At 42.1% G+C, this 21782-nt stretch overlaps 4 protein-coding genes across 4 annotated transcripts; all 4 read right to left on the bottom strand.

The window, feature by feature from the left end:
- Window positions 1–390: 390 nt before the first annotated feature.
- Window positions 391–3420, bottom strand: LOC109986956 (gamma-crystallin 2). The gene is made up of 3 exons (XM_065962390.1): window positions 3301–3420; window positions 2910–3152; window positions 391–867 (listed from the first exon to the last, which is right to left on the bottom strand). Exons 1-3 carry the CDS (start codon window positions 3307–3309, stop codon window positions 595–597), a joined length of 525 nt encoding a protein of 174 aa, XP_065818462.1. The 5' UTR covers window positions 3310–3420; the 3' UTR covers window positions 391–594.
- A 1464-nt stretch (window positions 3421–4884) lies between these two features.
- Window positions 4885–7645, bottom strand: LOC109986958 (gamma-crystallin M2). The gene is made up of 3 exons (XM_020637842.3): window positions 7599–7645; window positions 6073–6315; window positions 4885–5318 (listed from the first exon to the last, which is right to left on the bottom strand). Exons 1-3 carry the CDS (start codon window positions 7605–7607, stop codon window positions 5043–5045), a joined length of 528 nt encoding a protein of 175 aa, XP_020493498.1. The 5' UTR covers window positions 7608–7645; the 3' UTR covers window positions 4885–5042.
- A 1467-nt stretch (window positions 7646–9112) lies between these two features.
- Window positions 9113–14149, bottom strand: LOC109986924 (uncharacterized protein C2orf80). The gene is made up of 9 exons (XM_065962389.1): window positions 14058–14149; window positions 12671–12742; window positions 12497–12578; window positions 12344–12426; window positions 11397–11487; window positions 10746–10823; window positions 10532–10619; window positions 9835–9944; window positions 9113–9646 (listed from the first exon to the last, which is right to left on the bottom strand). Exons 2-9 carry the CDS (start codon window positions 12709–12711, stop codon window positions 9578–9580), a joined length of 642 nt encoding a protein of 213 aa, XP_065818461.1. The 5' UTR covers window positions 12712–12742; window positions 14058–14149; the 3' UTR covers window positions 9113–9577.
- Window positions 13996–20244, bottom strand: sgo2 (shugoshin 2). Its single transcript, XM_020637865.3, has 9 exons — window positions 20085–20244; window positions 19658–19761; window positions 19370–19545; window positions 18678–18752; window positions 18393–18466; window positions 18107–18258; window positions 15945–18005; window positions 14600–14714; window positions 13996–14505 (listed from the first exon to the last, which is right to left on the bottom strand). The coding sequence occupies exons 2-9, from the start codon at window positions 19740–19742 to the stop codon at window positions 14373–14375; spliced, it is 2871 nt and encodes a 956-aa protein (XP_020493521.2). The 5' UTR covers window positions 19743–19761; window positions 20085–20244; the 3' UTR covers window positions 13996–14372.
- Window positions 20245–21782: the final 1538 nt, after the last annotated feature.

Here is a 21782-nt window from a genome sequence, read left to right as displayed (position 1 = left end):
GAAATGAAGCCTCAGAGGCATTTTCAAATTAAATTAAGTTGAGGTAAGAAGTTATTAAATAATTCAAGAAAATGTGAGTGAACTTTTAAGGTTAAGAGAGAGAGTCAGAAATCAGGGAGAGAGAGAGAGAGAGAGAGAGGAATGACGTGTGGGAAAGGAGCCACACGTCGGACTGAACCTGGGGCCGTCTGCTCTTAAGGGCTCCGGCCTCTGCACATCAGGCGCACCAACCACTAGGCTATCGGCGCCCCAAAGATTGAAAGATGTTTTTTGTATTTCCTTCTATCTTTGCACAGATTTCTTTTTTTAGAATAAGTGTGACAGGAAGAGTGAGGCATGCAGGACGACGTCCCGTCAGCTCCACAATAGATAACTCTTGACTCTCAGTCGTTCAGCGCTCGCAGTATTTTATTCAAGCCTCTCATGAGAGTCAGGATGTTGGTCCATGACCCGGTCACATCCTCAGGACAAAACATGCCCTCCAAACGCAGAGAGCAAGAACAAAACTGAAAACACTTGAGCACAGACGCCATTTTATTCAGCGTGTGAAACAGGGCAAAGAGCAGACAGTGCGCCAGAACCGCGCCTCCGTCTTTAGAGATCCATGAGCCGCCTGATGGAGCCCACGCGCGAGTTGTTGCCATTCCACTCGCTGAAGCTCTTGTACTGGCCGGGCCTCAGGTAAAAGTGGCGCCCTCTGTAGTTGGGCTGCTCGTACATGAGCCAGTGTCCGTCCATCACGTTGCAGGAGTTGAAGTTGTAGTTGTGGAAGCGCTCCATGAGGTTGGGACAGTCCTCCGTCAGCTCCATCATCTCACCTTCCATGTCGAAATGCTCGAACAGCCTCATCCTGTAGCCACCGCGGTGCTGCAAAAAGAAAATCTACAGTCAGAATCATCAATATTTTAATCAAGATAACAACATGCCATGAAAAGCAAATACTGAATTAGGATTCTTTTTCAAGAAATTGTTGACATTTTGTAGAAGAAAATCAGGGTTCAGACTTAAACTGACTTTAAAATCTTAACTGATTTTAAAAACGTTGGAGACCACAGACATGAGGACAGTCTCATCTGATTTTTAACAACATAATCCTCCAAACTTAAACACTAGACCAGACCGGAGACCGCACATCTGCAGTGTGTAGTAATGATTTTACAAACACAGATCCCAAAGAAGCTCATGGGATCAAACACGACTTCAGAAGAAAAATAAATATGGAGGACGTTCAGCGTCGCCAGCTTGCTGTCCTGCCGTGTGTTTTTGTTTTGCAGAAAAAAACTGAAAACGAGAAAAACAATTCAGATGAAATCCTGGATGAGAAAATGGATTATGTGCTCGTACGTTCACATGTCCCGCAGACCGTATACCCGTACATATGACTCGGGCATAGTTCCCAAGATGTTTGGGTTCACACTGATCAAATGAACCGTACTATGGGGTCCGGGTCCCTAATGTGAAACCACCTGTTCCTGGTTTTGGATCTTATTCAGGATCTGTTGTTTAAATGCACCGATAGTGACCTGACTTGCTCCACCATCTTGTTGGAAAACCGGTGTCCTTTAGCCCGTGCACCACTGACTTGAACAGGTCAGCATTTTGATTCTCCATCTAAACTTCTAATTATGTTTAATTGTTTCATCCCAGCAAGAACAAAACTCAGTTTCTTGGTCGCTCCAGAAGTAAGCTGGTCTTGTTCCTGCCGCCATGTTTGTTCTGCTGGTTGGTCACTTGGCTGAGGCGGCGCCTGTGCAGGTACTCTGCAGCTCTCAGAAACCGGGGTAAGTCGTAGCCATGCCTCAGTATTTGGTTTTCTTTCAAAGTTTTCCACGTAGGAAAATCAGGTTTCTGCAAATCATGATAAAGGCTTATCCTGGTTTCTGGGATCAGGATGTGATGCACCAACAAAAACGGGATATTTTGAAAACCTGATCAAAACCAGGATCCTCAACTCCATTTAACATATTTTGTAAGTGATACGTTTGACTGTTTAAAAAAAGCAGGGGAAATGTTTGCATGCACAGGACTAAAACATCTAAGAGATAAGAGGTTTGTCCACAGGGGGCGCCAAAAACAACACAATTTAAAGTTGCTTAAAGGTGTTTGACTGACGAACTCTTGGACAAGCATGTGAGAAAATCCCCCCTGCCCTTTAATGAGGCAACCTGTACTGTGAAAAACAAATCGAAGCTATCACGAGAAGTGGATCAGCTTAGCTAAGCAGACAGATGGAAACAGGAGAAAACAGCTTGCAGAAATAAGTCAGTCTAAAGGTTAAAAAAATCCCTGTAGCACCTGTGACTTCTAACAAAGACTGTAAATATTAATGGGCGAAGCCTGAGTGATGTCACTTGTCTGTTCCTGCAGGGGGCGCTGGAGTCCCATTGATGGCGGTCTCCATGCTGGAAATGCTGCCTCAGCCTAACTTTCAGTCAACTTAACGACAGACTGAGAGCTGGAGCTGAGGCGGGTTTTAAGCCTTCTGACAAGCCGTCACACCGCGCCGCCTGTCGATCAGGTCAGCTACACGCCTTATTGTGAATAACTCTTATCCTTCATCAAATCAAAACTGATGAGTCATCAAAACATTCACCCCCCCCCCCCGTACAGTGTGTGTCATTCGAGACATGAGCTAATCAGACCTATTTGTTTTTTTTTAACCAGGCTGTAAACATGTTAATCTCTGCTGTAAAAACAGGCTTTTTAGAATGGGTTTGTATATGTGACTTCCTGTGCTTCTGCAGCCAGCCTCTAGTGGACACTCTAGGAACTGCCGGATTTTAAACTTCAGCATTGGCTTCATTTTTCAACACCAGAGGTTTCTGCTTGGGGGCTTAGTAAACCCTTGATAGTTCGGTTGTGTAGGTTTCTTCATATAGCCTATTAGTTTAATTTAAAGTCGGCCTTACCAAGGGGATCATCCGACAGGAGCGCACACAGTCATTCAGGCCTGTCATGCCCATGTAGTCAGAGTACTCCCCCCTCCTCATGAAGTACTGGTTCCCAGTGTAGCTGGGCCGGTCGTAGATCATGAACATGCCGCTCTCCACCCGGATGGAGCGGCAGCGGTCAAACATGGAGTGAAGGTCAGCGCAGTCACTCATGCACTCATAGTGACGGCCCTGGAAGTTTCTGTCCTCGTAAAAGATGATCTACAGAGCAGGAAAAATAATGTTTTACTTCACAAACACCACAGAGAGGTTTTCATGTTTTAAAGCTGAACTGAAAAGTGCACTACAGGTCTCATTTATGCAGGGGCTCGTGTTTGAAATAGTTTAAATGATGAATCTGGACACAAACCTTCCCCATTATGTCTGCTGCTGTCGGTCAAATCCTCTGTTTTTTTTCCTCTGAACTCAAAAGATGGAGTCCATGTTTTTATACATTCCTGCGTGTTTGTAGGTGCTGCCCTGTGGTTTTGTTGTTATTTAAATGAGGCCTGGAGTCTTCCTGCTCCTGATTGTCGTGTCCTCTGCTCTGTCAGAGGTAACAGACACTGAACAGCTTCTAGCACAAGCCACAGCATGAACAGCTGCTGGAACAGTCAGGCACACCTGATGGCTGGGCCCCTGAAAGGCTCAGTGAATGGGCCCTCCCAGGATGGGATTGAAATCAATGCATACGTTAGCCTCTTGGCTAACATTAGCTCCCTCTGCCTGGCTCCCATCAGCCTTTGGAGCTGATTCAAATAAGTTTGATAACTAGTGCTCCTTGAGGTCAAATGCCCAATCCTGCTCCCTCCGTTTCTTCTTCTTTCTCTTCTGGTGAAAGTTCACCGGGCCGGCTTACATCAGTAACATTACAAAATAAAAATAAAAAATAAAAAAAATATATCATTTTCAGAAGAGAGGGTTCATAACTCTAAACAGGCTCTACATTACTGACGCATCAATAAATAAAATGTGTGTTACTGTTGCTTTAAGAGGTAAGCGTGTTGAACATTTAGGTATAAAATAAAATGTGGTCATACTTACTTACTTACTTTAAATGTCTTCACTTTTGAATCATACATTCGGTTTTAATGTTGGTCCGAATCTCAGCCTGATCGAGTGTTGTTGGTGTACACTAGGGCTGGTTAAAAATATCGATTCATTGGTGCATCACAATTATTATTTTCCCAATTCAATATCGATTCAGGGAAATCATGAGATCCTGAGATCTTTTTGTAATGACGGCCCTTGCCACTGGGGGCACTGTGGGTGCTGTGAATTCAGGTCAGGAACAATTGTGCACTTTACATATAGTTTTGGTCCTTTACAGCACTGTTATGTTTATTATAATTTTGCTGCAAATTCAGCTCAGGGCACTTGAGATCATTCTGTACTTTCATGTTTTATAATTTGTTTATTAAAGAATGATGCAACGATAAAATACTTTCAGTTTGTTCTAAACCTTTACAAACAATGCACAAATAATTATTTAACAAATATCGGAAGGTACTGTTATGAGTTATCTGGGTGTTCATGTCATCTGTATTTATGATTAAATCAATATTGAAGCATATTGATCGATATCGAATCATGACCCAAATAATTTTATTTTTTTTAATTTTTAATTGTGAGATTGTGGACGATACCCAGCTATAGTGTACACTTAAATCTACATTGGTGTTTCACGCTGCTGATTCATGTAATGCTCCGTCTATAGGAATCCTCCAGAAACACACGTTGTACAAAGATAAGTATGTGAACATTTACGTTCACGATGCAGCAGGTTGTGTACGAGTACACACAGTTCATTATAAATATATTTGAGTCTTTAGCTGACTTTTGAGGTTTGTCATGAATTGAATTCTTTTTTTTTATAAAACAGTTTGTTAAGTCATTTAAAACAAAACATTTATTCAGAAGCACAGAGAGAATAGTTTACATTGGATTATTTTATTTAATGACTTAAAACACGATGTGCGCTGTCCATCATCTCCAAATCAATCAATCCATCCCACGTGACACTTCATTTTATTAATATCACCAGTTTTTACAAATACTCTTTGTTGATTTCTTTCTAATGTAAATAAAAATCAGCAGAATCAGAGTTAAGATTTAGAAATCTGTGATTCTGCGGAACGATCCGGTGGTGGCGCACGTGGCCCCCCAGTCACTGAACTTGCGGTACTCTCCGGGCTTCATGAAGAACTGGCGGCCGCGGTAGCTTGGGTGCTCATAGAGCGTCCAGTAACCCTCCATCACGTTGCAGGAGTAGATGTCACGGCTGCGGAAATGGTCCTGCACCGACTCGCAGTCATCGCTGAACTCCATCATCTGACCCTGGAAGTTTGGACGCTCGTAGATGCGCATGCGATAAGGGCCCTCGCTGGGCTGCAGGGAAACAGGAAACAGTCAAAAACAGTCATGTCGACACAATTTATTTAATATGAGGGCGTGCTATGACCTTTGTACTTGTCTATAGGGGAACAAAAACGGGGATTATACGTCTGGGGAAAGCCATGGTACACAAGTGAAATCATGTCATCCGTTTAAGATTTCTTAAGCACGATTAATCACTAAATTTCTAAAGTTAAATCACAATAAATCTAATTTTAATATCATGTTTTTAAATTCCTTGATTTCACATTAAAAAATAAAAATTGTAAGGCTTTTATTTTGAATTTTTTTACAGTTGCAAGCTGAGAGGGTTTTGCTTGCTGTTTGAGCTTTTATTTTGAAAGAAGAGAGGACCTTCCTTTAGATCGAAGGTTACAACATTACCAAGGATGAATTAGAGAGGACAGCTGAAGAGAGACAGGAAACTTAGGGAGGAGAGAGTGGGGGGTGACATGCGGGAAAGAGCCGAGGTTGGATTCAAACAGAGGGCTGCTGCGACAAGGACTATAGCCGCGGTACGAGGGGCACGCGTCATAACCGCTAGGCCATCTAGTAGCACGTTTGTTTCATTTGAAGTCTGTTTCTGTGGTTGCATTTGTTATGGAATTTCTGAATGATGAAAGAGTAGCTTTCCTCGGTAACCCAACATTTTGACGATGCATTCCCACTAATTAAAGATAGTTTTGGCTACTCTCTTCATCTATCAAATCCCACATCACAATAACCTGATCTAGATATACCGACTCACATAGGAGAAGGTACGGCAGGAGCGGATGCTGTCGTTGTAGCCCATCCAGCGTTGGTAGTCCGGGTACTCTCCCCTGGTCAGGACGTACTGGTAGCCGGTGTAGTTTGGCTTCTCGTACAGCACCCAGCAGCCGCTCTCCACCTTGATGGAGTTGCAGCGGCTGAAGTGGGGGTGCATGTCAGGGCAGTCGGTGTCGCACTCTAAGTAGCGGCCCTGGAAGTTTCTTTCCTCGTAGAATGTGATCTGAAGAGACGGAGAGAGGTTGAACTGTGACAGTGCATGATAGCATGTTAGGTAAATACATATACTTTTCATGCATTGAACCTTATTTTAAGGTGCTGAGGTGCCCTTGACCAAGACATTGAACCCGCAAAAGCTCTGGCGCGCTACCTATTGAAGCCCCACTCTGACATCTCTCCTGCATGTCCTGTTTGTGTATATGTGTGTGAGAAGTAAGTCTCTAATTAACCCAAATTTCCTCTCTGGGATTATTTAAAGGCCTGCTCCACTTTTCTGAAAATGTGTGCTCAAACAGGCTGTTTGGAGATTTTCCCTTCATGACATCACAAAGGGCAGTAACCCCTCCCCCAGGTGGGTGACACTCCCACAGCTAGGTGTTAGTTCTGCCCTCTGAGTCTACCTTCTCACCGTAAACAATAGGACATGGAGCGAGAAAGCCCGAGACACCCAAGCCCTTCCAGAGAGGGGCGTGGTCAAACACAGCTCATTTACATTTAAAGGTACAGACACAGACACAGGGTACAGGTAACAGCCTATTCTGAGCAGGGCTGAAATAGAGAGGTTTACAGACATGATCAAATACAGGATCAGAGTTGATTTAGAACAAGAAACTTCACACATGTTTTTAGGAGCTCTGAGAATTATTTAAACTGATTGAAGAGGAGGAGAATATGTCACCTTTAAGTGTTTCAAATTTAAAAAGTTTAAACAGTTATTTTTTCAGTAAATATTTCATTCAGACCCAGAGTCAGGTTTATTGCCAAGTAGGCTTACACATGCAAAAGTGCAAAAACAATAAACACGGCAGTAGAGAGCTGCTAACTCTAACTGTTGAGGAACTTAAACAGAATAAGAATATCAAGAAAAACAATAAAATACTAAATCTGTACAACGGCTGTGAGAAACAAAGTACTCTGCTAATTTATGGTGAAAAAAAACCGCTTAATTGTGAGAAAAAAAAAGGTGCAACAGTATTAATATAATCAATTCTGTGAGGACCACAAATGATAACAATTTCATTTTATCAGTTTTCTTGTTTTATAACTCCCCGCTTACAGATTTCCTCTCAATTAAAGTCAGAAAAAACAACAAACAATGGTTAAAAATCGTATTTGTTTTACGTTTGAACCAGTTTTTCTTGCACCGATTGTCTCTGGTCGAGTGCTAGTTTAAAACCCAAAGCATAATTAGGATTTCGGAGCTGAAGTATCTTTGTTCAACTACCTTTTCCAAAGAAATATGTAGTTTTTTAAAGTAGGGCTCTTGTCGGTTTGGCTCTTTCTTACCTTACTCATCCTGCAAGTTGCTGCTGGAGCCGCTCACCCAAGGGAAATCGATGGTTTCACAAAGCAGGACCAAAGCCCCTCTATATAAACCTCAATCAAAGGGTTAGCAGATCCCACTTTGGCTGTATTTTCAATGAGCGGGGATTTAACGTCGCTGTCATCGCTGCCAAAAGTCTTGATCCTGGGCATAGAGGGAGGAAAAACCCCTGAATCATCAACGCAAAAGTCCTAGCAGGCAAATTACTGAACCGCAGTGCCCTTTTTTTATTGATATGGACATTTGATTCACTAATCCTTCATCAAGTGGATAAATCTTTGTACGCAGAATGAAACAGGTCATCACAAAACAACACACTTTTTTTTTTTACCAGCTGTCGAATCTGAAACAGTTGTCATTTAAAATCCAGCAAAATGAAGTTTCTCTGAATTAAACAAAGGGGAATCAGCCATGAAGCTACATTTGGGCCTTGAGTTCTTCCTTTTTTAATTTATTTTTTTGGCAGGGGGAGGGGGGGTTAGCTTGGGAAGTCTAACATCTTTAAACGTCATCCTTAAATCTGGAGTACCTCAGGGCACTGTAATGGGACCTTTGGATTTTTGAATTGAGCCAGGTGTTACGTCGTCGTTCTTCTCAATCTGTTCAGAAGAGCTCTCTCAGAATGCTCCGTTTTGCTGTGTGTGTCTGTTATGATAATGCGTTAGGAGGATTCACTTCAGTGTCTTTAGCGGTAGGTGTGGTTGGTAGGAGGAGAAGCAGGGTCAGTATTGACGACACACCTGAGGGGGGTGTGGTGGCTCTGTCTCTGTAACCTTCATTAGCAGCACCTGCGGAGGAGCCAGCGGAAATTAGTTTTGAGTTGAAGAGACGCCACGAGGGAGATGCGAGGACGCAGACACCTGAGAGACTGAATCTGAAGTAACGTTTGTTTTTGTTTCAACACTTGACGGGTTTTTTTTGCACATGAACTAAACTGATATGAAAGATAGGGCTGGCGGAGGAGATCGTACCCAAGTGACTCTGTCGATCGGGCTGTCAGAGTAAGCTGGTCGTGGCACGTACGAGGATCTTTGCGGTGAGTCACCTACAAGCACCCCTCAAACAGACAGGACAGTTGCACACACATTCAGGTAAGGCAGGATACATCTTCATGTTTACGCAACACGTAAGGAGAGGTATTAAGTTACGGGCTCACTGGCCTTAGAGTCAGGCTCAAAGATAGCATTTAGCTGTGGGTTTGTGTAGCGGCATAACAGTGTCTCTTTAAATGCAATGACCCCCCCCCTGAGTTTTCCCCGTAGACATCACTCCTTGGCTAGCGAAAATAAAAATGGCAGATCTGTGCAAAGGTTTTACTCTAGGCTGGGGGTGGAGTCCATGGGTGGAGATACCAGGGGAGGATAGGGGATTTTTTTTTTACCAGAGTCCCACTGTGACATCACAAGGAGGGCACATTTGAAATGGAACATTTTTCTCTGTGTTGTAAGACTTATGCAGACCACAAACAAAGTACTGGATAGGTTTATTTCACATGTTGTGGTGCAAAAAGACAAAAACAATGTAGAGGTGGATTTTTCATAATATATTCCCTTTAAAACTTTAACTGATCACCTAAAATTTATTGTAAATTACCATTTAAATTTAAGAAAATTTGGATTTGACGCCAGCACCACAAAAATGTTGGGACATGGCCATGTTTTCTTTTAACGTCTCGGCGGTCCTGTCTTAGTTTGAAAGGCGTTACTGATGTATTTTTTTTTACCTAAGAAATGTCTCAGTTTCAGCATTTGATATGTTGTCTTTGTGCTATTTTCAAATAAAAATGACACACACAAGACCACACTAACCGAGACCAAGACATGATTTGCAAATCATTGACATTTTACACAACGTCCAAACTTTTGAGGGTTTTATAATTCACACACTTTTTCCCCTCAGTCGGCAGATTTAAAGTCATATAACAAAGTGCAGGAAGAGGACTTCAGTCACGCAGAGACTCGAGTGAACCCTCGTAGTGCTCAGTCCTCTCCTGTCGGCCATCATTGCTGTCCTGAGAGAGAGTCAGAGGAGAGACATTAGTGAGGAACATGTGATGTCTGTTTATGACCACAGGGTGGCACTACAGTGCATGTAGTCAACAAAGATATAGTTCTGAAAGCTCCCCTCTTCTTTTCTCTGGAATAATCTAGATATAAAATAAATAAATCAGAGATAAGGACGCTCGCTGTGTCTACTCACACTGAGGAAGGAGTGAGATGAGGAGGAGGGTGAGGAAGACTGCATTGGAACTCGTCTAGGTGGAGCATTAGCTTTCATTCTCTCAGACAGCCATCTTTTCAGCTTTAAACCTTTAACAGATTTTAAAACAGAAAGCAGTGTTGTAGTCAAGACCACACTTACCGAGACAAGAGTGATCCGAGACAAAAACAAGACCATAAATATCTCTGAAAAATCCTCATCTTGTGTTTAGGAGGCGTGTCACTCACTTCGATTGGGTTGAAGGTTGCGGTCGTAATCGGGGGATAAAAATCAAACTACAAATTAATTGAAGTTATTTGTTTATTTCTAATGACAGTAATGACGAGGAAAAAGTAGCAGATCAGTGGTGGTCTTGACCGGTCTTAAATCAAAATCAGGAGTCCGCCCAGTCCGAGACCGGGACAAGACCGAGTAAAAATGCTTTTGATTCTGAGACGAGAGGGAGACCTTCAAGAAGTGGGCTTGAGACCAAGAATGATTTCAAGTACAACGACACTAACAGAAAATAACCGACGTGGTTTTTAGAGCAGTGGTTTTTTTTAAAAAACATTCTTATGCATCTTGAAACATCTGAAATAAATATCATAAGTATCTGTCTGTCATAATTATCTAAAAATACAACATAAATTGGGAACCACAGATAAAAGATGACTCTGATTATTGTAGACACACTTACTGTGCTTCTTGGAGTGATGCACGGCCTTGTAAGAGCCGAGCATGGCCAACGGGTGGTAGGATAACGTGAAGGGGTGGACGAGCGCACCCTAAGGTTGGAAAAAAGAGGCGGGAGTGGCTTTAGTGGAAACCACATCAGGCACAATAACACACACTCACACACACAGGGTCTGTTTCTGCAGAGGAGAGTGAAATATCAGCCAGGGTCCTCGTACCTTGGAGTGCTGGTTGGGGTAAGAAGCAGCAGGTTTGCACCTGTACAGCGCCAAGATTTCCTCCACTGGAAGGCTGCTCTGAAGGCGGGAAAAAAGGGTCAAAGGTTGGAAAACGTCAAACCGGTTTAACCAGTAAACACATTCTGAGTTGAGATTAAAGACCACGCTCTTTATGTGCATGTTTGGAATGGAAAAGATGGGAATCTGATGGGGAGGCAGAGTTATGAGAGGTCGTACGCTGTGGAGAAAAGACAGTGTTTAAAGAGTTTTTTTGAGTGTCCGAAGATGAGGCATTCGATTGTCTAAAGAGCTGGGTGTTCCAGAGGGAAGGGGACTGTGACGCTGAAGGCCCCGCCTCCATAGGTGAGGAGTCTGGTGTGTGGTATGGACAGCAGGCCAGTGTCCAAAGACCGCAGGTTTCAGGATGTGGTGTGTGGGAGGTCGGAGGTCAGAGAGGTACTGAGGGACGAGGGCACGGAGGGTTTTGTAAATGAGGAGGAGCATTTTGTGTTTGAAGCAGGATTTATTGGGAGCTGGTGGAGGGGGGAGAGGGTTGGGGTGATGTGCTGCCAGGGCTGAACACAAGGAGGTGTAAGACCGACAGCTAATTCTACCAATACTAAACCTTGTGTATAAAACGTGGACACTCACCATAATAATCCCAGCAAATGATGACAGGATCATTGCCTCGCGCTCCAAACGATTAGGATACTGGGCCATTCCTGAGCCGCTTGTTGCCCCGCTGTAGGTGTGAAGAGGATTGAGTTCATTTTAAACATCATGGAAACCTGGGGGGGCCTAATATTTAAAGGTCACATATTATGCAAAACACACTTCACCATGTTTCTCTAACTCAGCAGGGCTGAAATAGAGGGGTTTATAGGCATTATCAAGTACAGGATCAGAGTGGATTTAGAATAAGAAACTTCACACATGTTTTTAGGAGCTCTGAGAATTATTTAAACTGATTGAAGAGGAGGAGAATATGTCACCTTTAAGTGTTTCAAATTTAAAAAGTTTAAACAGTTATTTTTTAAGTAAATATTTCAATCAGACCCAGGAGGAGCTCTGAGACTTATTTAAACTGGTTGATGAGGAGGAGAATATGTGAACTTTAAAGCAGAAATGCTTTCAGTGGTTCTCATTAGGAGAACTAAAAGTAGCTGAAAATGTGGATCACAAAAACAAAAGCTCCTTTATTCCGATGTGTGGATTTTTTAAGTTTCTTAGGTCGGCCTTTTTCTCTTGAGGAGATGTTCGGTTTAAATCTTTCAAACCTTTCAAATATAACTCTGATTTAAAAACATGCTTATAAAGGGGAAACGTAACAAAGAGATTAACGACAAATTATGCAAGAGTATAAACTCAGTTAATGAAACCTCAGTGAGTTATGTAAGACGATTAGGACGGAACTACCAGAGGGGAGTTTGGCTACCTGCCTGCAGCTCGACCAATAAACTGACCAGGAGGGATTTTAGTTGAGTGTTTGATCTGAACATTCCCGGTGTTCACTGAAAGACTAAAAGATTGTGTTTCAAAACATGTACCCATCCCATGGTCAGTGGTACCTTAAGTCTTTGAACACACAGGCTGCTTACATGATGTCTCTGTCGAACACATCCCGTCCCTCCTCTTTCTCCAGCCACCACAGAGCGACGCTGATGGCCAGGTCGTAGTGAGCCTGTAACATGGACACAAATCAAGTTGTCATCTATCTTCCGTTAACATGTCATCCCATGCTTTTTTTTTACCAAATCATCCAGCACGGTGGAGGTCCCCTTCCCCTTTGGGTCAAAGGACTTCTCTCTCAGTTTCTGTCCGATGTAGTCCCCGCTGAGGGGAAAGGAAAGAATAAATACACCTGATGCCATCTTAAGTCATTGCTCTTAAATCTACAATCACTACGTTCTTTATGTTGGACTCACATGAGGGCTTCGACTTCTCTTTTCAGCTGCCTCGCCTCCATTTTCTGATCAGAATACTTTCAAGCAGAACTCCTGGAAAAACAGGACGACATCCCAATACAGTATCATCTGCATAACGTGGAGGGTGAATAAAAAGGATCTACTGGCAGCAGGGAGCGCTGGCATGCTTCCTCTTCCTCGTCTCCCCATTTAGAGTTGAATCCTTGTTCTGAGATTTTTCAGAGAAACCTGGTTCTCCATCGTTTCTGTGTTTGTGACAGTTTGTGGTTTTTCTAATAATTTATGTTGAATTAATCTTGATTTCTCACCATCTCAGCAGCTCGTCTGTACCAACAAAGACGGAGCAAACACTTGAATTACGTGTTTATCTTACAATACTCCATTCTTGTGGATTTCTTCAGGTGGCATATTCTGGATACTTCAAAACAACAACCATAACCTGGATATTTGTGTGAAATCAAGTGTGTTAAAGTATTCTTTTTCCTATATATATATATATATATATATATATATATATATATATATATATATATATTTCCTTTTTCCTATCTTTTTCTGTACAGTGTGTGTCGATCGAGACATGAGCTAATCAGACCTATTTGGGTTTTTTGAACCAGGCTGTAAACATGTTAATCTCTGCTGTAAAAACAGGATTTTTAGAATTTTTTTTCCTGTGCTTCTCCAGCCAGTCTCTAGTGGACACACGAGGAACTGCAGTATTTTACACTTCAGCATCGGCTTAATTTTTCCGGAGGTTGCTGCTTGGTTCATATACTTGATTTCTATTACATTTAAGTGTGAAAAATCGCATATAAAGTCTTTAAGCAACTAAAACAAGAAATGCTCCAATGTTGGCTCTCTAGGACTTCTATTTTGGTTGTTGTTTTAAAATAGGTATCAATTTAGTTTGATTTTTACTAGAATCCGAGTTTTAAATCCTGGTATCGTGACAACCCTAGACCTAGGTAAATACCTTGTAGTGGTAGATAGTTATGGTTTCTGAAGCAGGTATTTACACCACTGGTCGCCACCTGAGCGCCAGATAGTGAATCTAAAACCTGAAACCAGGATACAGTGTTTACCTGCAGAACAAATAACAAGGATACTTCAAAAACATAACCAGGTTCATTGTGTTCATGAAAACAGAGTCATGGCTTAATCTACTGCTGAGGATGCAGGAGATAAACCTGATCCTCTGTCGGACCTCACAGAGACCTACCAACATGTCCGACCTAACATGCAGAGAAAGTCTAGTTCACCTATTAACAAATTCTCTAAGAACAACTCAAAGTCCTGGGTGCAAATGAAGCAAAACTGAATCCATCTTTAATGTAAAATGTCAGTTTAATTAATAAAAACAATATTTAAGTCAACATGCTGTACTCACCACTAAACTCTGCTAACCGACCCCAGCCCTCCAGTTTTCATGATGACACTAAACTCTGTACAGCCGTCTGCCGTCATGCTACACCAACGCAGCCGACCTTTGTGAGGAGTCTTTAACGGGGGGCAGACTTCTCAGGTGAACAGTCTGCGCTGAATTATTAATGAGCAAACTTCCCGTCATCACTGACACACATTACCAACCAGAACACATGTTCTGTTTGCAGAACACACGTTCATTACGTCTACATGTCAGTGAACATGTTTGGATAAAAGTACAATACCGAAACAAAAAACAGATTAAGAAAAATAAAAACAATCAGTCCACATTAACAGACTTTTCCCGCGCTGCTTTGTTTCCAGTCTTCTTCTGTCTCTTCTTCTTCCCCTCCTTAAACACCGGAGAGCTCAGAAACATGCTGTCCGTGAATTTATCTCCGCGCCTGATTTTGCTGTAAAAAAATAAATAATAATGATCACTTCCTGCTTTAATTGAACCTGAAACAAAGATGCTACCACTGATCAGTTGCAACGAGAAGTCCTCACCTGTTGAGGGTCGGTTCTTTGTAGCTGACGACACCATTTCGTCTCCTGGTTCTGCCTCCTGCTTCACCGTCTGGAGTTGAGATGGTGTTGGTCAGTGTTGTTAAGACTCCACTTGCTGCAAAAACACACAAATAAGTTGAGCTCTTAAAGGTCACGTATTCTCTTCCTCTTCTTCAACCAGAGAGGGTCTCAGATCTCCCCAAAACATGTGTGTGAAGTTTCTTGTTCTAAATCCACTCTGATCCTGTATTTGATCATGCCTATGAACCCCTCTATTTCAGCCCTGCTCAGAACAGGCTGTTTCTGTGTCTGTACCTTTAAATATGTAAATGAGCTGTGTCTGACTACGCCCCCTCTTTGGAAGGGCTTGGGTGTCTCTGTCTTTATCGCTCCATGCCCTATTGTTTATGGTGAGAAGGCAGACTCAGAGGTTCAGAACAAACACCTAGCTGTGGGAGTGCCACCCACCTGGGGGAGGGGTTACTGCCGTTTGTGATGTCATGAAGGGAAAATCTCCAAACGGCCTGTTTGAGCACACACTTTCTGAAAAGTGGAGCAGGCAAAAGATGGAGAGGATGGACTTGATTCTCATCACTGGCGAGTTTGTCAACGGACAAGAGACACATTTTAGAGTTAGAGGAACATGCTGAAGTGCATTTAGAATAATATGTGACCTTTAAATTAAATCCAGCCCAACAAGAGGAATGAATAAAATTTGCTCTTTACACAGTTTGAAGACTTAATATGTGTAATTTCTAAAATAGAACACTTCCTATTCAAGATGTCCCGCCAACTTTAACAAACTGATGTGAATGTATTGTGGAGTAAGGAGGGGAGGGGAGAGCTAAGGGAAGTAGGAGGCGTGTCCAAAGACAGCACCTGTTTTGTTCTGAATATCTGCTCTGAAAGTCGCACAGGAAGGTTTTATGTATTCACTTAAATCAGTTTTAAACTTGTTAACAGAAAAAAATGATAACATTGACTTAGTTAGTTAGTTCCAACACAGCTTGTTCCTCCCAGTGAACAAATGCCTTAACTGGCGGCATTAATCAAAAGATCAATTCAGGCTGTGGCCTGTTGGTTGGTGCGCACGCCCCATACTTTCCCACATGCCATTTCTCACTTTCTCTCTACGGATTTCTGACTCTATATACACTGTCCTATCTGTACAATAAAAGCATAAAAAGCCCCAAAATAAAAAACCTTAAAAGATCAAGTCAGGACATTTCATAAAAGAAAAAACAAATGTTGCAATAGAAGACCCGCCATCTTCACTGGAGTTTGACCTTTAACCTTTACCAGGTAATTATTAAATAAATAAAAGACAAATTAGAGGACGTCCCACCTGACGAGGCTTCAGTTGTGACAGCAGCAGACTCCTCGATCACTGCCGGCCTGCTCGACGTCTCCCTCCTGGGGGTCGCAGGTAAAGAGCCGGCTTCAGAGTCAGCATGGCTGACATCGATGTGCGTCCACGGAGGCATCTCATCTGTCAGCAGGTCTCCCACATCTTGACGACCTGCCGCTCCTCTGCTGTCCACCATGTGACTGTAATCTGACAAATTAGATGTCCTGAAGTCGTTCAGTGAGACGTCGTCTTTGTTTGTGCCTCCATAGACGACAAACGTCTCCCTCAGATTTCTGGTCTGTGTGGGTCTCTTCAGCTTGGACGTCTTCCTCTTCTGTTTTGGGTTTGACTCCTTCTTGGATTTGTCAGGTGTCAGAGAAAATAAATATGCAAAGAGTTCGTCTTTTTCGCTAATGTAAGAATGTGGGTCAACAACTTGTAATTCATCTAGTTGGTGTTGATTTCTTTCAGCATCGTCAACATCATTGATAGGAGAGGCAGATCTAAACCCTGTGTTGTTATGGCGACCTTTGGTCTTCTGCTTCCTGTTAATTAAACTTTCAACACACTCCTCCCTCTGCACAGTTTTCTTTTTACTGGACCCATTCGTTTCTTCTCTCCTTGCTTTTTTAGGTTTCTGAAACTCAGTTTCTGAAGAACATTCTGGGTCCAGCTGTGGTGCATCGTGGTTTTCTTTGCCAGTCGAATCCTCTTGTGGGCTTCCTGAATCCTGAGTGGCCAGCCAGGGACGCTTACATGAGCTGGGTGTTGTCTGGACACATGCACCATCACTTTCACTGTGTGGACTTGAGCCTGAATGTTGCATAACAGCGGCTCCTTCTGCCTCACAGATGGAGGATCCTGCAGAAGGCATCACGTCGTGCTCTGCGACATCGACTTCTGGGGAAGCTCTGCTCGATAACATGCTCTCCCTGGCGACTGAGATCACAAACGTCCCCCTGCATTTTGGTTTGTGACTTCCTGCAGAATTTGTCCTGACTTCATTTCTCTGTACTTCATTTACCAAATGTCCAGAACTAGGAAGTGCAACCTCATCAGCACAGAACAGGAATTCTTCAGGTAGTTCATGGTCTTTGGATGCTTTATATTTTCTCTCGATCACTTCTTCCATTTCATTTTGGATTTTTTCAAATTCTGACTTTCTGATCTCACTTTCACGCAATGGCAAAGTCACAAAAGGCGTCCTGGTGAATGTGGACATCCTCCTGCCTTTTGTCCTGGACCTCCTGCATGTGATTTTAGGCCACGCCTCCTCTGCGGTATCGTCCTCTGGTGCTAGTCTTAGACTCTCTCTGGCTTTTGAGAGTCTAAAATCAGGGTCCATGAAATAATCGTCCACGTCTGGTGGGGCAGTATCAACAGAGTCTCTTTTGGACTTGGGGGTGTCATTGGATTTTAATTTCTTCTTCGCCTTCTTCGAGTTGTTGCCAGCCTCAGACTTGCTCAGTTTGGGAATGCGAGTGGTGGTGACACTCGTACTCTGTGATTTGGGTGACTGAGACTCTGTAACCTCCGGGTCTTTAATACTCTCTGGTGCGTGGTCATCTGTAGAACCAGTAGGAGAACTCTGAGCCGCACTCAACTTAGAATCTGCAGAGCTCTTCACTTGTGGATTTTCCCCCACATTTGACCCTGAGGCTTGTTCCTTCTTTTTCGGCCTGCCAACACGTCTTGTCTTCTTAGCCTTAGTTTCCACGGTGACTATCTCAACAGAATTACTCAGCGTCATGTCCATTGTCGCATTCAGAAGAACTGTATTCTCCTGTTTTTTGCCAGTTTCTGATTCTGGTTCAATGACTGAGCTACTTGAAAGGGGAACATTGTCGGAGAGAGATGGCTTGGGTTTTTCATTTAGACTTGAAGCTGAGGGGGTTTGACTGTTCTGAGGACAGGGGACAGACTTCATGTCAAACCCAGATTGAGAGATTTTCCTTGAAAGCCGATCTACTTCCTCCATTAGGCTGCAGGACGGACGAGACAGTCCCATCCCAGGAACTAGTTTGTGCTGGCTTGAACGCCTTCTCTCTGAAGTTTTCTCTGCAATAATTTGATAAAAATTAAAATTTCCAGCAAACTTTTTATGAAAATCTCAGTGGGCAACAATAATTTATGATAAAAAAGACTTTTCAGGTGCTTACCTTTGCAAACATCAGAGGGTGGTGGCAGTCTGCTCTGGATATTGAAGGCATCTGCACAGGTTTTTGTTTCAGGCAAATCTGCTGTGATTTTTTGGAGGGGACACGGCAAGGGCTCTAGAGCTTCAGGCTGGGGAGGTAACTGATCTGTAGGACTAATAATCAGAGTTGGGAGGAGGGTGAGGGACAGGATGAAAGAAAAAAACAGAATGAATTCAAAGCTGCAGAGACCTCAAAGACATGTTATTAGTTCAAAGTCCAAATCAATCTGAACACAGTATTTCCTCACCTTTCCATTTGAAGAGGTTCTCTGTCAAAGTCGCCTGATGAGATATTTGCTTCCTCCGACAGTTTAGGAAGATCCTGCAGGTAAATCATACAAATAAAATCACAGATAATGTCAGGTGTAGTTTGATAAATAGGTATCCTCGACTTCCGTTTGGTTCAGAGTTCTCAACTCAAAATAACATCACTGAGATAATAGTGTGCGTCTTTCAAGTACAATTGTGCCCTTAATGTCCATCTCTAGGTAACACACAAAAAGAGAACATGTTTGAGTGGAAATACGTCTTACACCATCAGAGAACAAGTCAGCCACCATGTCCAGGTGCTGTCGAGTGTTGCTGTGGAGGTTTTTCAAGATGAGGAGCTGTGAGAGAAAAAAAAACTTCAGTCAATCATCAATTCAAAAAGGGAAATTCTGAGATAGTTTGTCTGTTAAAACAAATGTGCACGGTCAGAAATAACAGCCTTCTAAACAACTACTACCACGATAAATAGGGCATGAATAATGTTATGAAAGGTTAAAGAGAGTGCTGGTTAAAATAAATATATAGATAAGCCATTCATGAGTGAGTGTGGGCACAAAGATTGACTTGGCTCTCTTCATCCTGCAGGTGAGTGATATGAACCTGTAGCCTGAGGGTAGGAGGTTTGTAGAGAGAAGTGTGTGAGCGTGCGGTGTCTGAGGCTGTGTGTGTGTGTGTGTGTGTGTGTGTGTGTGTGTGTGTGTGTGTGTGTGTGTGTGTGTGTGTGTGTGTGTGTGTGTGTGTGTGTGTGTGTGTGTGTGTGTATTTGAGGCTAGGTATTGTCCCTTTAGTTTTGTCCTCCTTTATGAAATGCAAATTAGAGGTTCCTGCTCCTGTCCGATTATTTTACTGCTCATCGTTATGATCCTGTTTTTCTAGGAGCAGTAAAATAATAAGCAGTAACCTACTTAATGTAAACTAAACTCTGAGTGTTGATATTTTCAAACAACAAACCAACCAGTTTCCTGTGCTTGTACTTCTTTGCGGCTAACTCAAAGCACAGAGCCTCCACTTGTTTCTGAAGGAACATGATGTCTTTCTCCAGCTGCCGGCTCCGCTCCTTCTGCATCTCCAGAGCAACAGCCAGGGCCTTGTTGTTCTTCTTCAGAGACACCTTGAAGAAGGAAGACGTGTCTGGTGCAGCAACAAAGAAGAATAACAGAATTCCCACGTGTTTGCTCGTTCAGAAAATATATGAGGACTGCACAAATGTATTAAATGGTTTGAAAAAGTGTGTCAGACTCACTGAGAAGCTTATTTTTGATCTTCGATGCTGCAGCTGAAGACTGCTTGGAGGACGTGATGGGTGTCATTGTCCGCACAGGTAACATGATCAGGTGTTATGAAGGGCTGTGTGATTAAATAATTTGTTAAAGCAAAACACGGGACTTTGTACAACAGTGTTTTTAGCACAAGGAGCATGACGTCACAAGTACGGAAAGGGAGTCGGTGTTGCCATGTATGTGTCTGTCTGTCTTTTATCTATCTATGTTACATTTTAGGCATGAAACTGGAGGTTTTAGACACTTTGAGCATTTCCTTTTTTGAGCATAACTAAGCTGACGATTTTTTTAAATTTAACGCTAGCCAGCCAACCGACATCTGTACTATCTTAATCACTAACCGGGTGGTGTAAAGTAGCACATTACATTCAAAATTAGGACAAAACTTACCGTTAACAAACTTCAACAAGCGGGAGACTTCGCGTCTTGCTAATAAAAGCCCTTATCGATGATAAACGAACGCTAATAATGTCTTTAATAGTTTAAAATATGTCGTGGGTAAAATGCTGCTCGTTCCATTTTAAATATAAACAGAAAGTCCGCCGCTGTACAGCGCATGCGCGTCCCAGGAGCTGAGGGCCAATCGGGATGGCGATTAAAAGTCTCCCTGCGCGAAGTCTTTCAGGCAGAAGTTGTCTATTCTGAAGCCGTTGCCTCCAAAACTCAGCTATCCATTTGTTTTTGGATAATTGTTAGTTCAACTATGAATGACTCTATTTAAAAGTAGGACTCGAATTTTCCTCACGATGGGGATAGTGATAAGTATGTGCGTTTATAGCCTCTGAACCTGTGAGTTAATACGTAGGGAAACAGAATTAACAGGCAGTTGAGTCGTTACAGTTGCTCTTACAAAAGATATAGCAGTAGAAATATCGGAATATAATTTTAAATAGGAATAAAACAAGAAATGTCAATAAGAAATAAGCAACAGTACAACAAGAAAGAGTGTTGAAGAAAAGCACAAACAATTGAAAATAAAGCAGTATATACAAAATCGCAGACTAAGATAGGCTATTACAAGAGAATAACTGCTCAGTAGTCTCAGTATATAGTAGGCTATATGTATGGAAACTTCAATTGCAGGGAAATTCCTTCTATGTTTACACATGCTTGAAAAAAAAAACATTTTTGAGTGAAATGTTGTGTTTTACAGTCACATATGTTCTTTGTGCCATCCTTCATGATAACAAGTTGTTAAAAGTTCCTTCTCTTTATGTTTGAATTTCATGTTTATAAAATATAAAAGGTACGTGTAAAATCAAACCTTTATATTTTCACAAAGGTGGTCAGACTAAATCCACTTTTCTTTCAAACTAAACACATTTATAACCTCTATAGTTATATGTTTTGTTTTTGTTTTACTCTTGGGACTGTGACACGCTCTGAAACACACCAGACTTCATGGTAATTATGTCAGCTTGTCCATGAGTAAATAAAGAGCTTGTTGTGGTCAGACAGTGTGTCTGATTCTTGGCATTTAGTGAACGAATTGCATCCTTATGGCCTGACACAGATATGCAGATGTACTGGAAATATTGCATGGATTATTTTTATCTTGGTTTGTTTGTGTTTGTGTTGACTATGGCTGAAGAGGCCTACTATATTTGTTTACACAGCAGTTGACATATGTCTCTTTCAGATCAAATTATTAATTTCTAACTGTAAACAGGGAAAAAACCTGGAAAACCTGAAAAGCAGTTGACCCATTTTTCAGTCATGGAAATAAAAGGAAACACGGCATGTCCTGGAGATTTTTTTTTATTTTGAGTAGGGCGCTACTTTTGTTGGCTCTACATTTTTACGTAGAAGAAAACAAGAGGAAGGATTAGGTTATAAATGTCCAAATCATCATTGTAACTTGCTTATATTGATTTGATTAATTAAGTACTATATATCGGCATGTGTATTTGCATTATTGTGATCAATTCGTCATAATTTAAAAGCATGTAAGAGTTCCTAGTTTGAGCCAAATACTTTTTTGAATCAGATATCCAGAGCAATGAACATAATGGTGTTTGTTCATACCATCTTCATTGTCACAGATTATGTCCTCGTAAATGATCTCCAGAAAACAGTGGGAACCCTGTT

Source organism: Labrus bergylta, chromosome 13, assembly GCF_963930695.1.
Source record: "Labrus bergylta chromosome 13, fLabBer1.1, whole genome shotgun sequence".
Lineage (NCBI taxonomy): Eukaryota > Metazoa > Chordata > Actinopteri > Labriformes > Labridae > Labrus > Labrus bergylta.
Note: the sequence above shows the minus strand (reverse complement) of the source record. Positions and strands in the feature narration are given on the sequence as shown.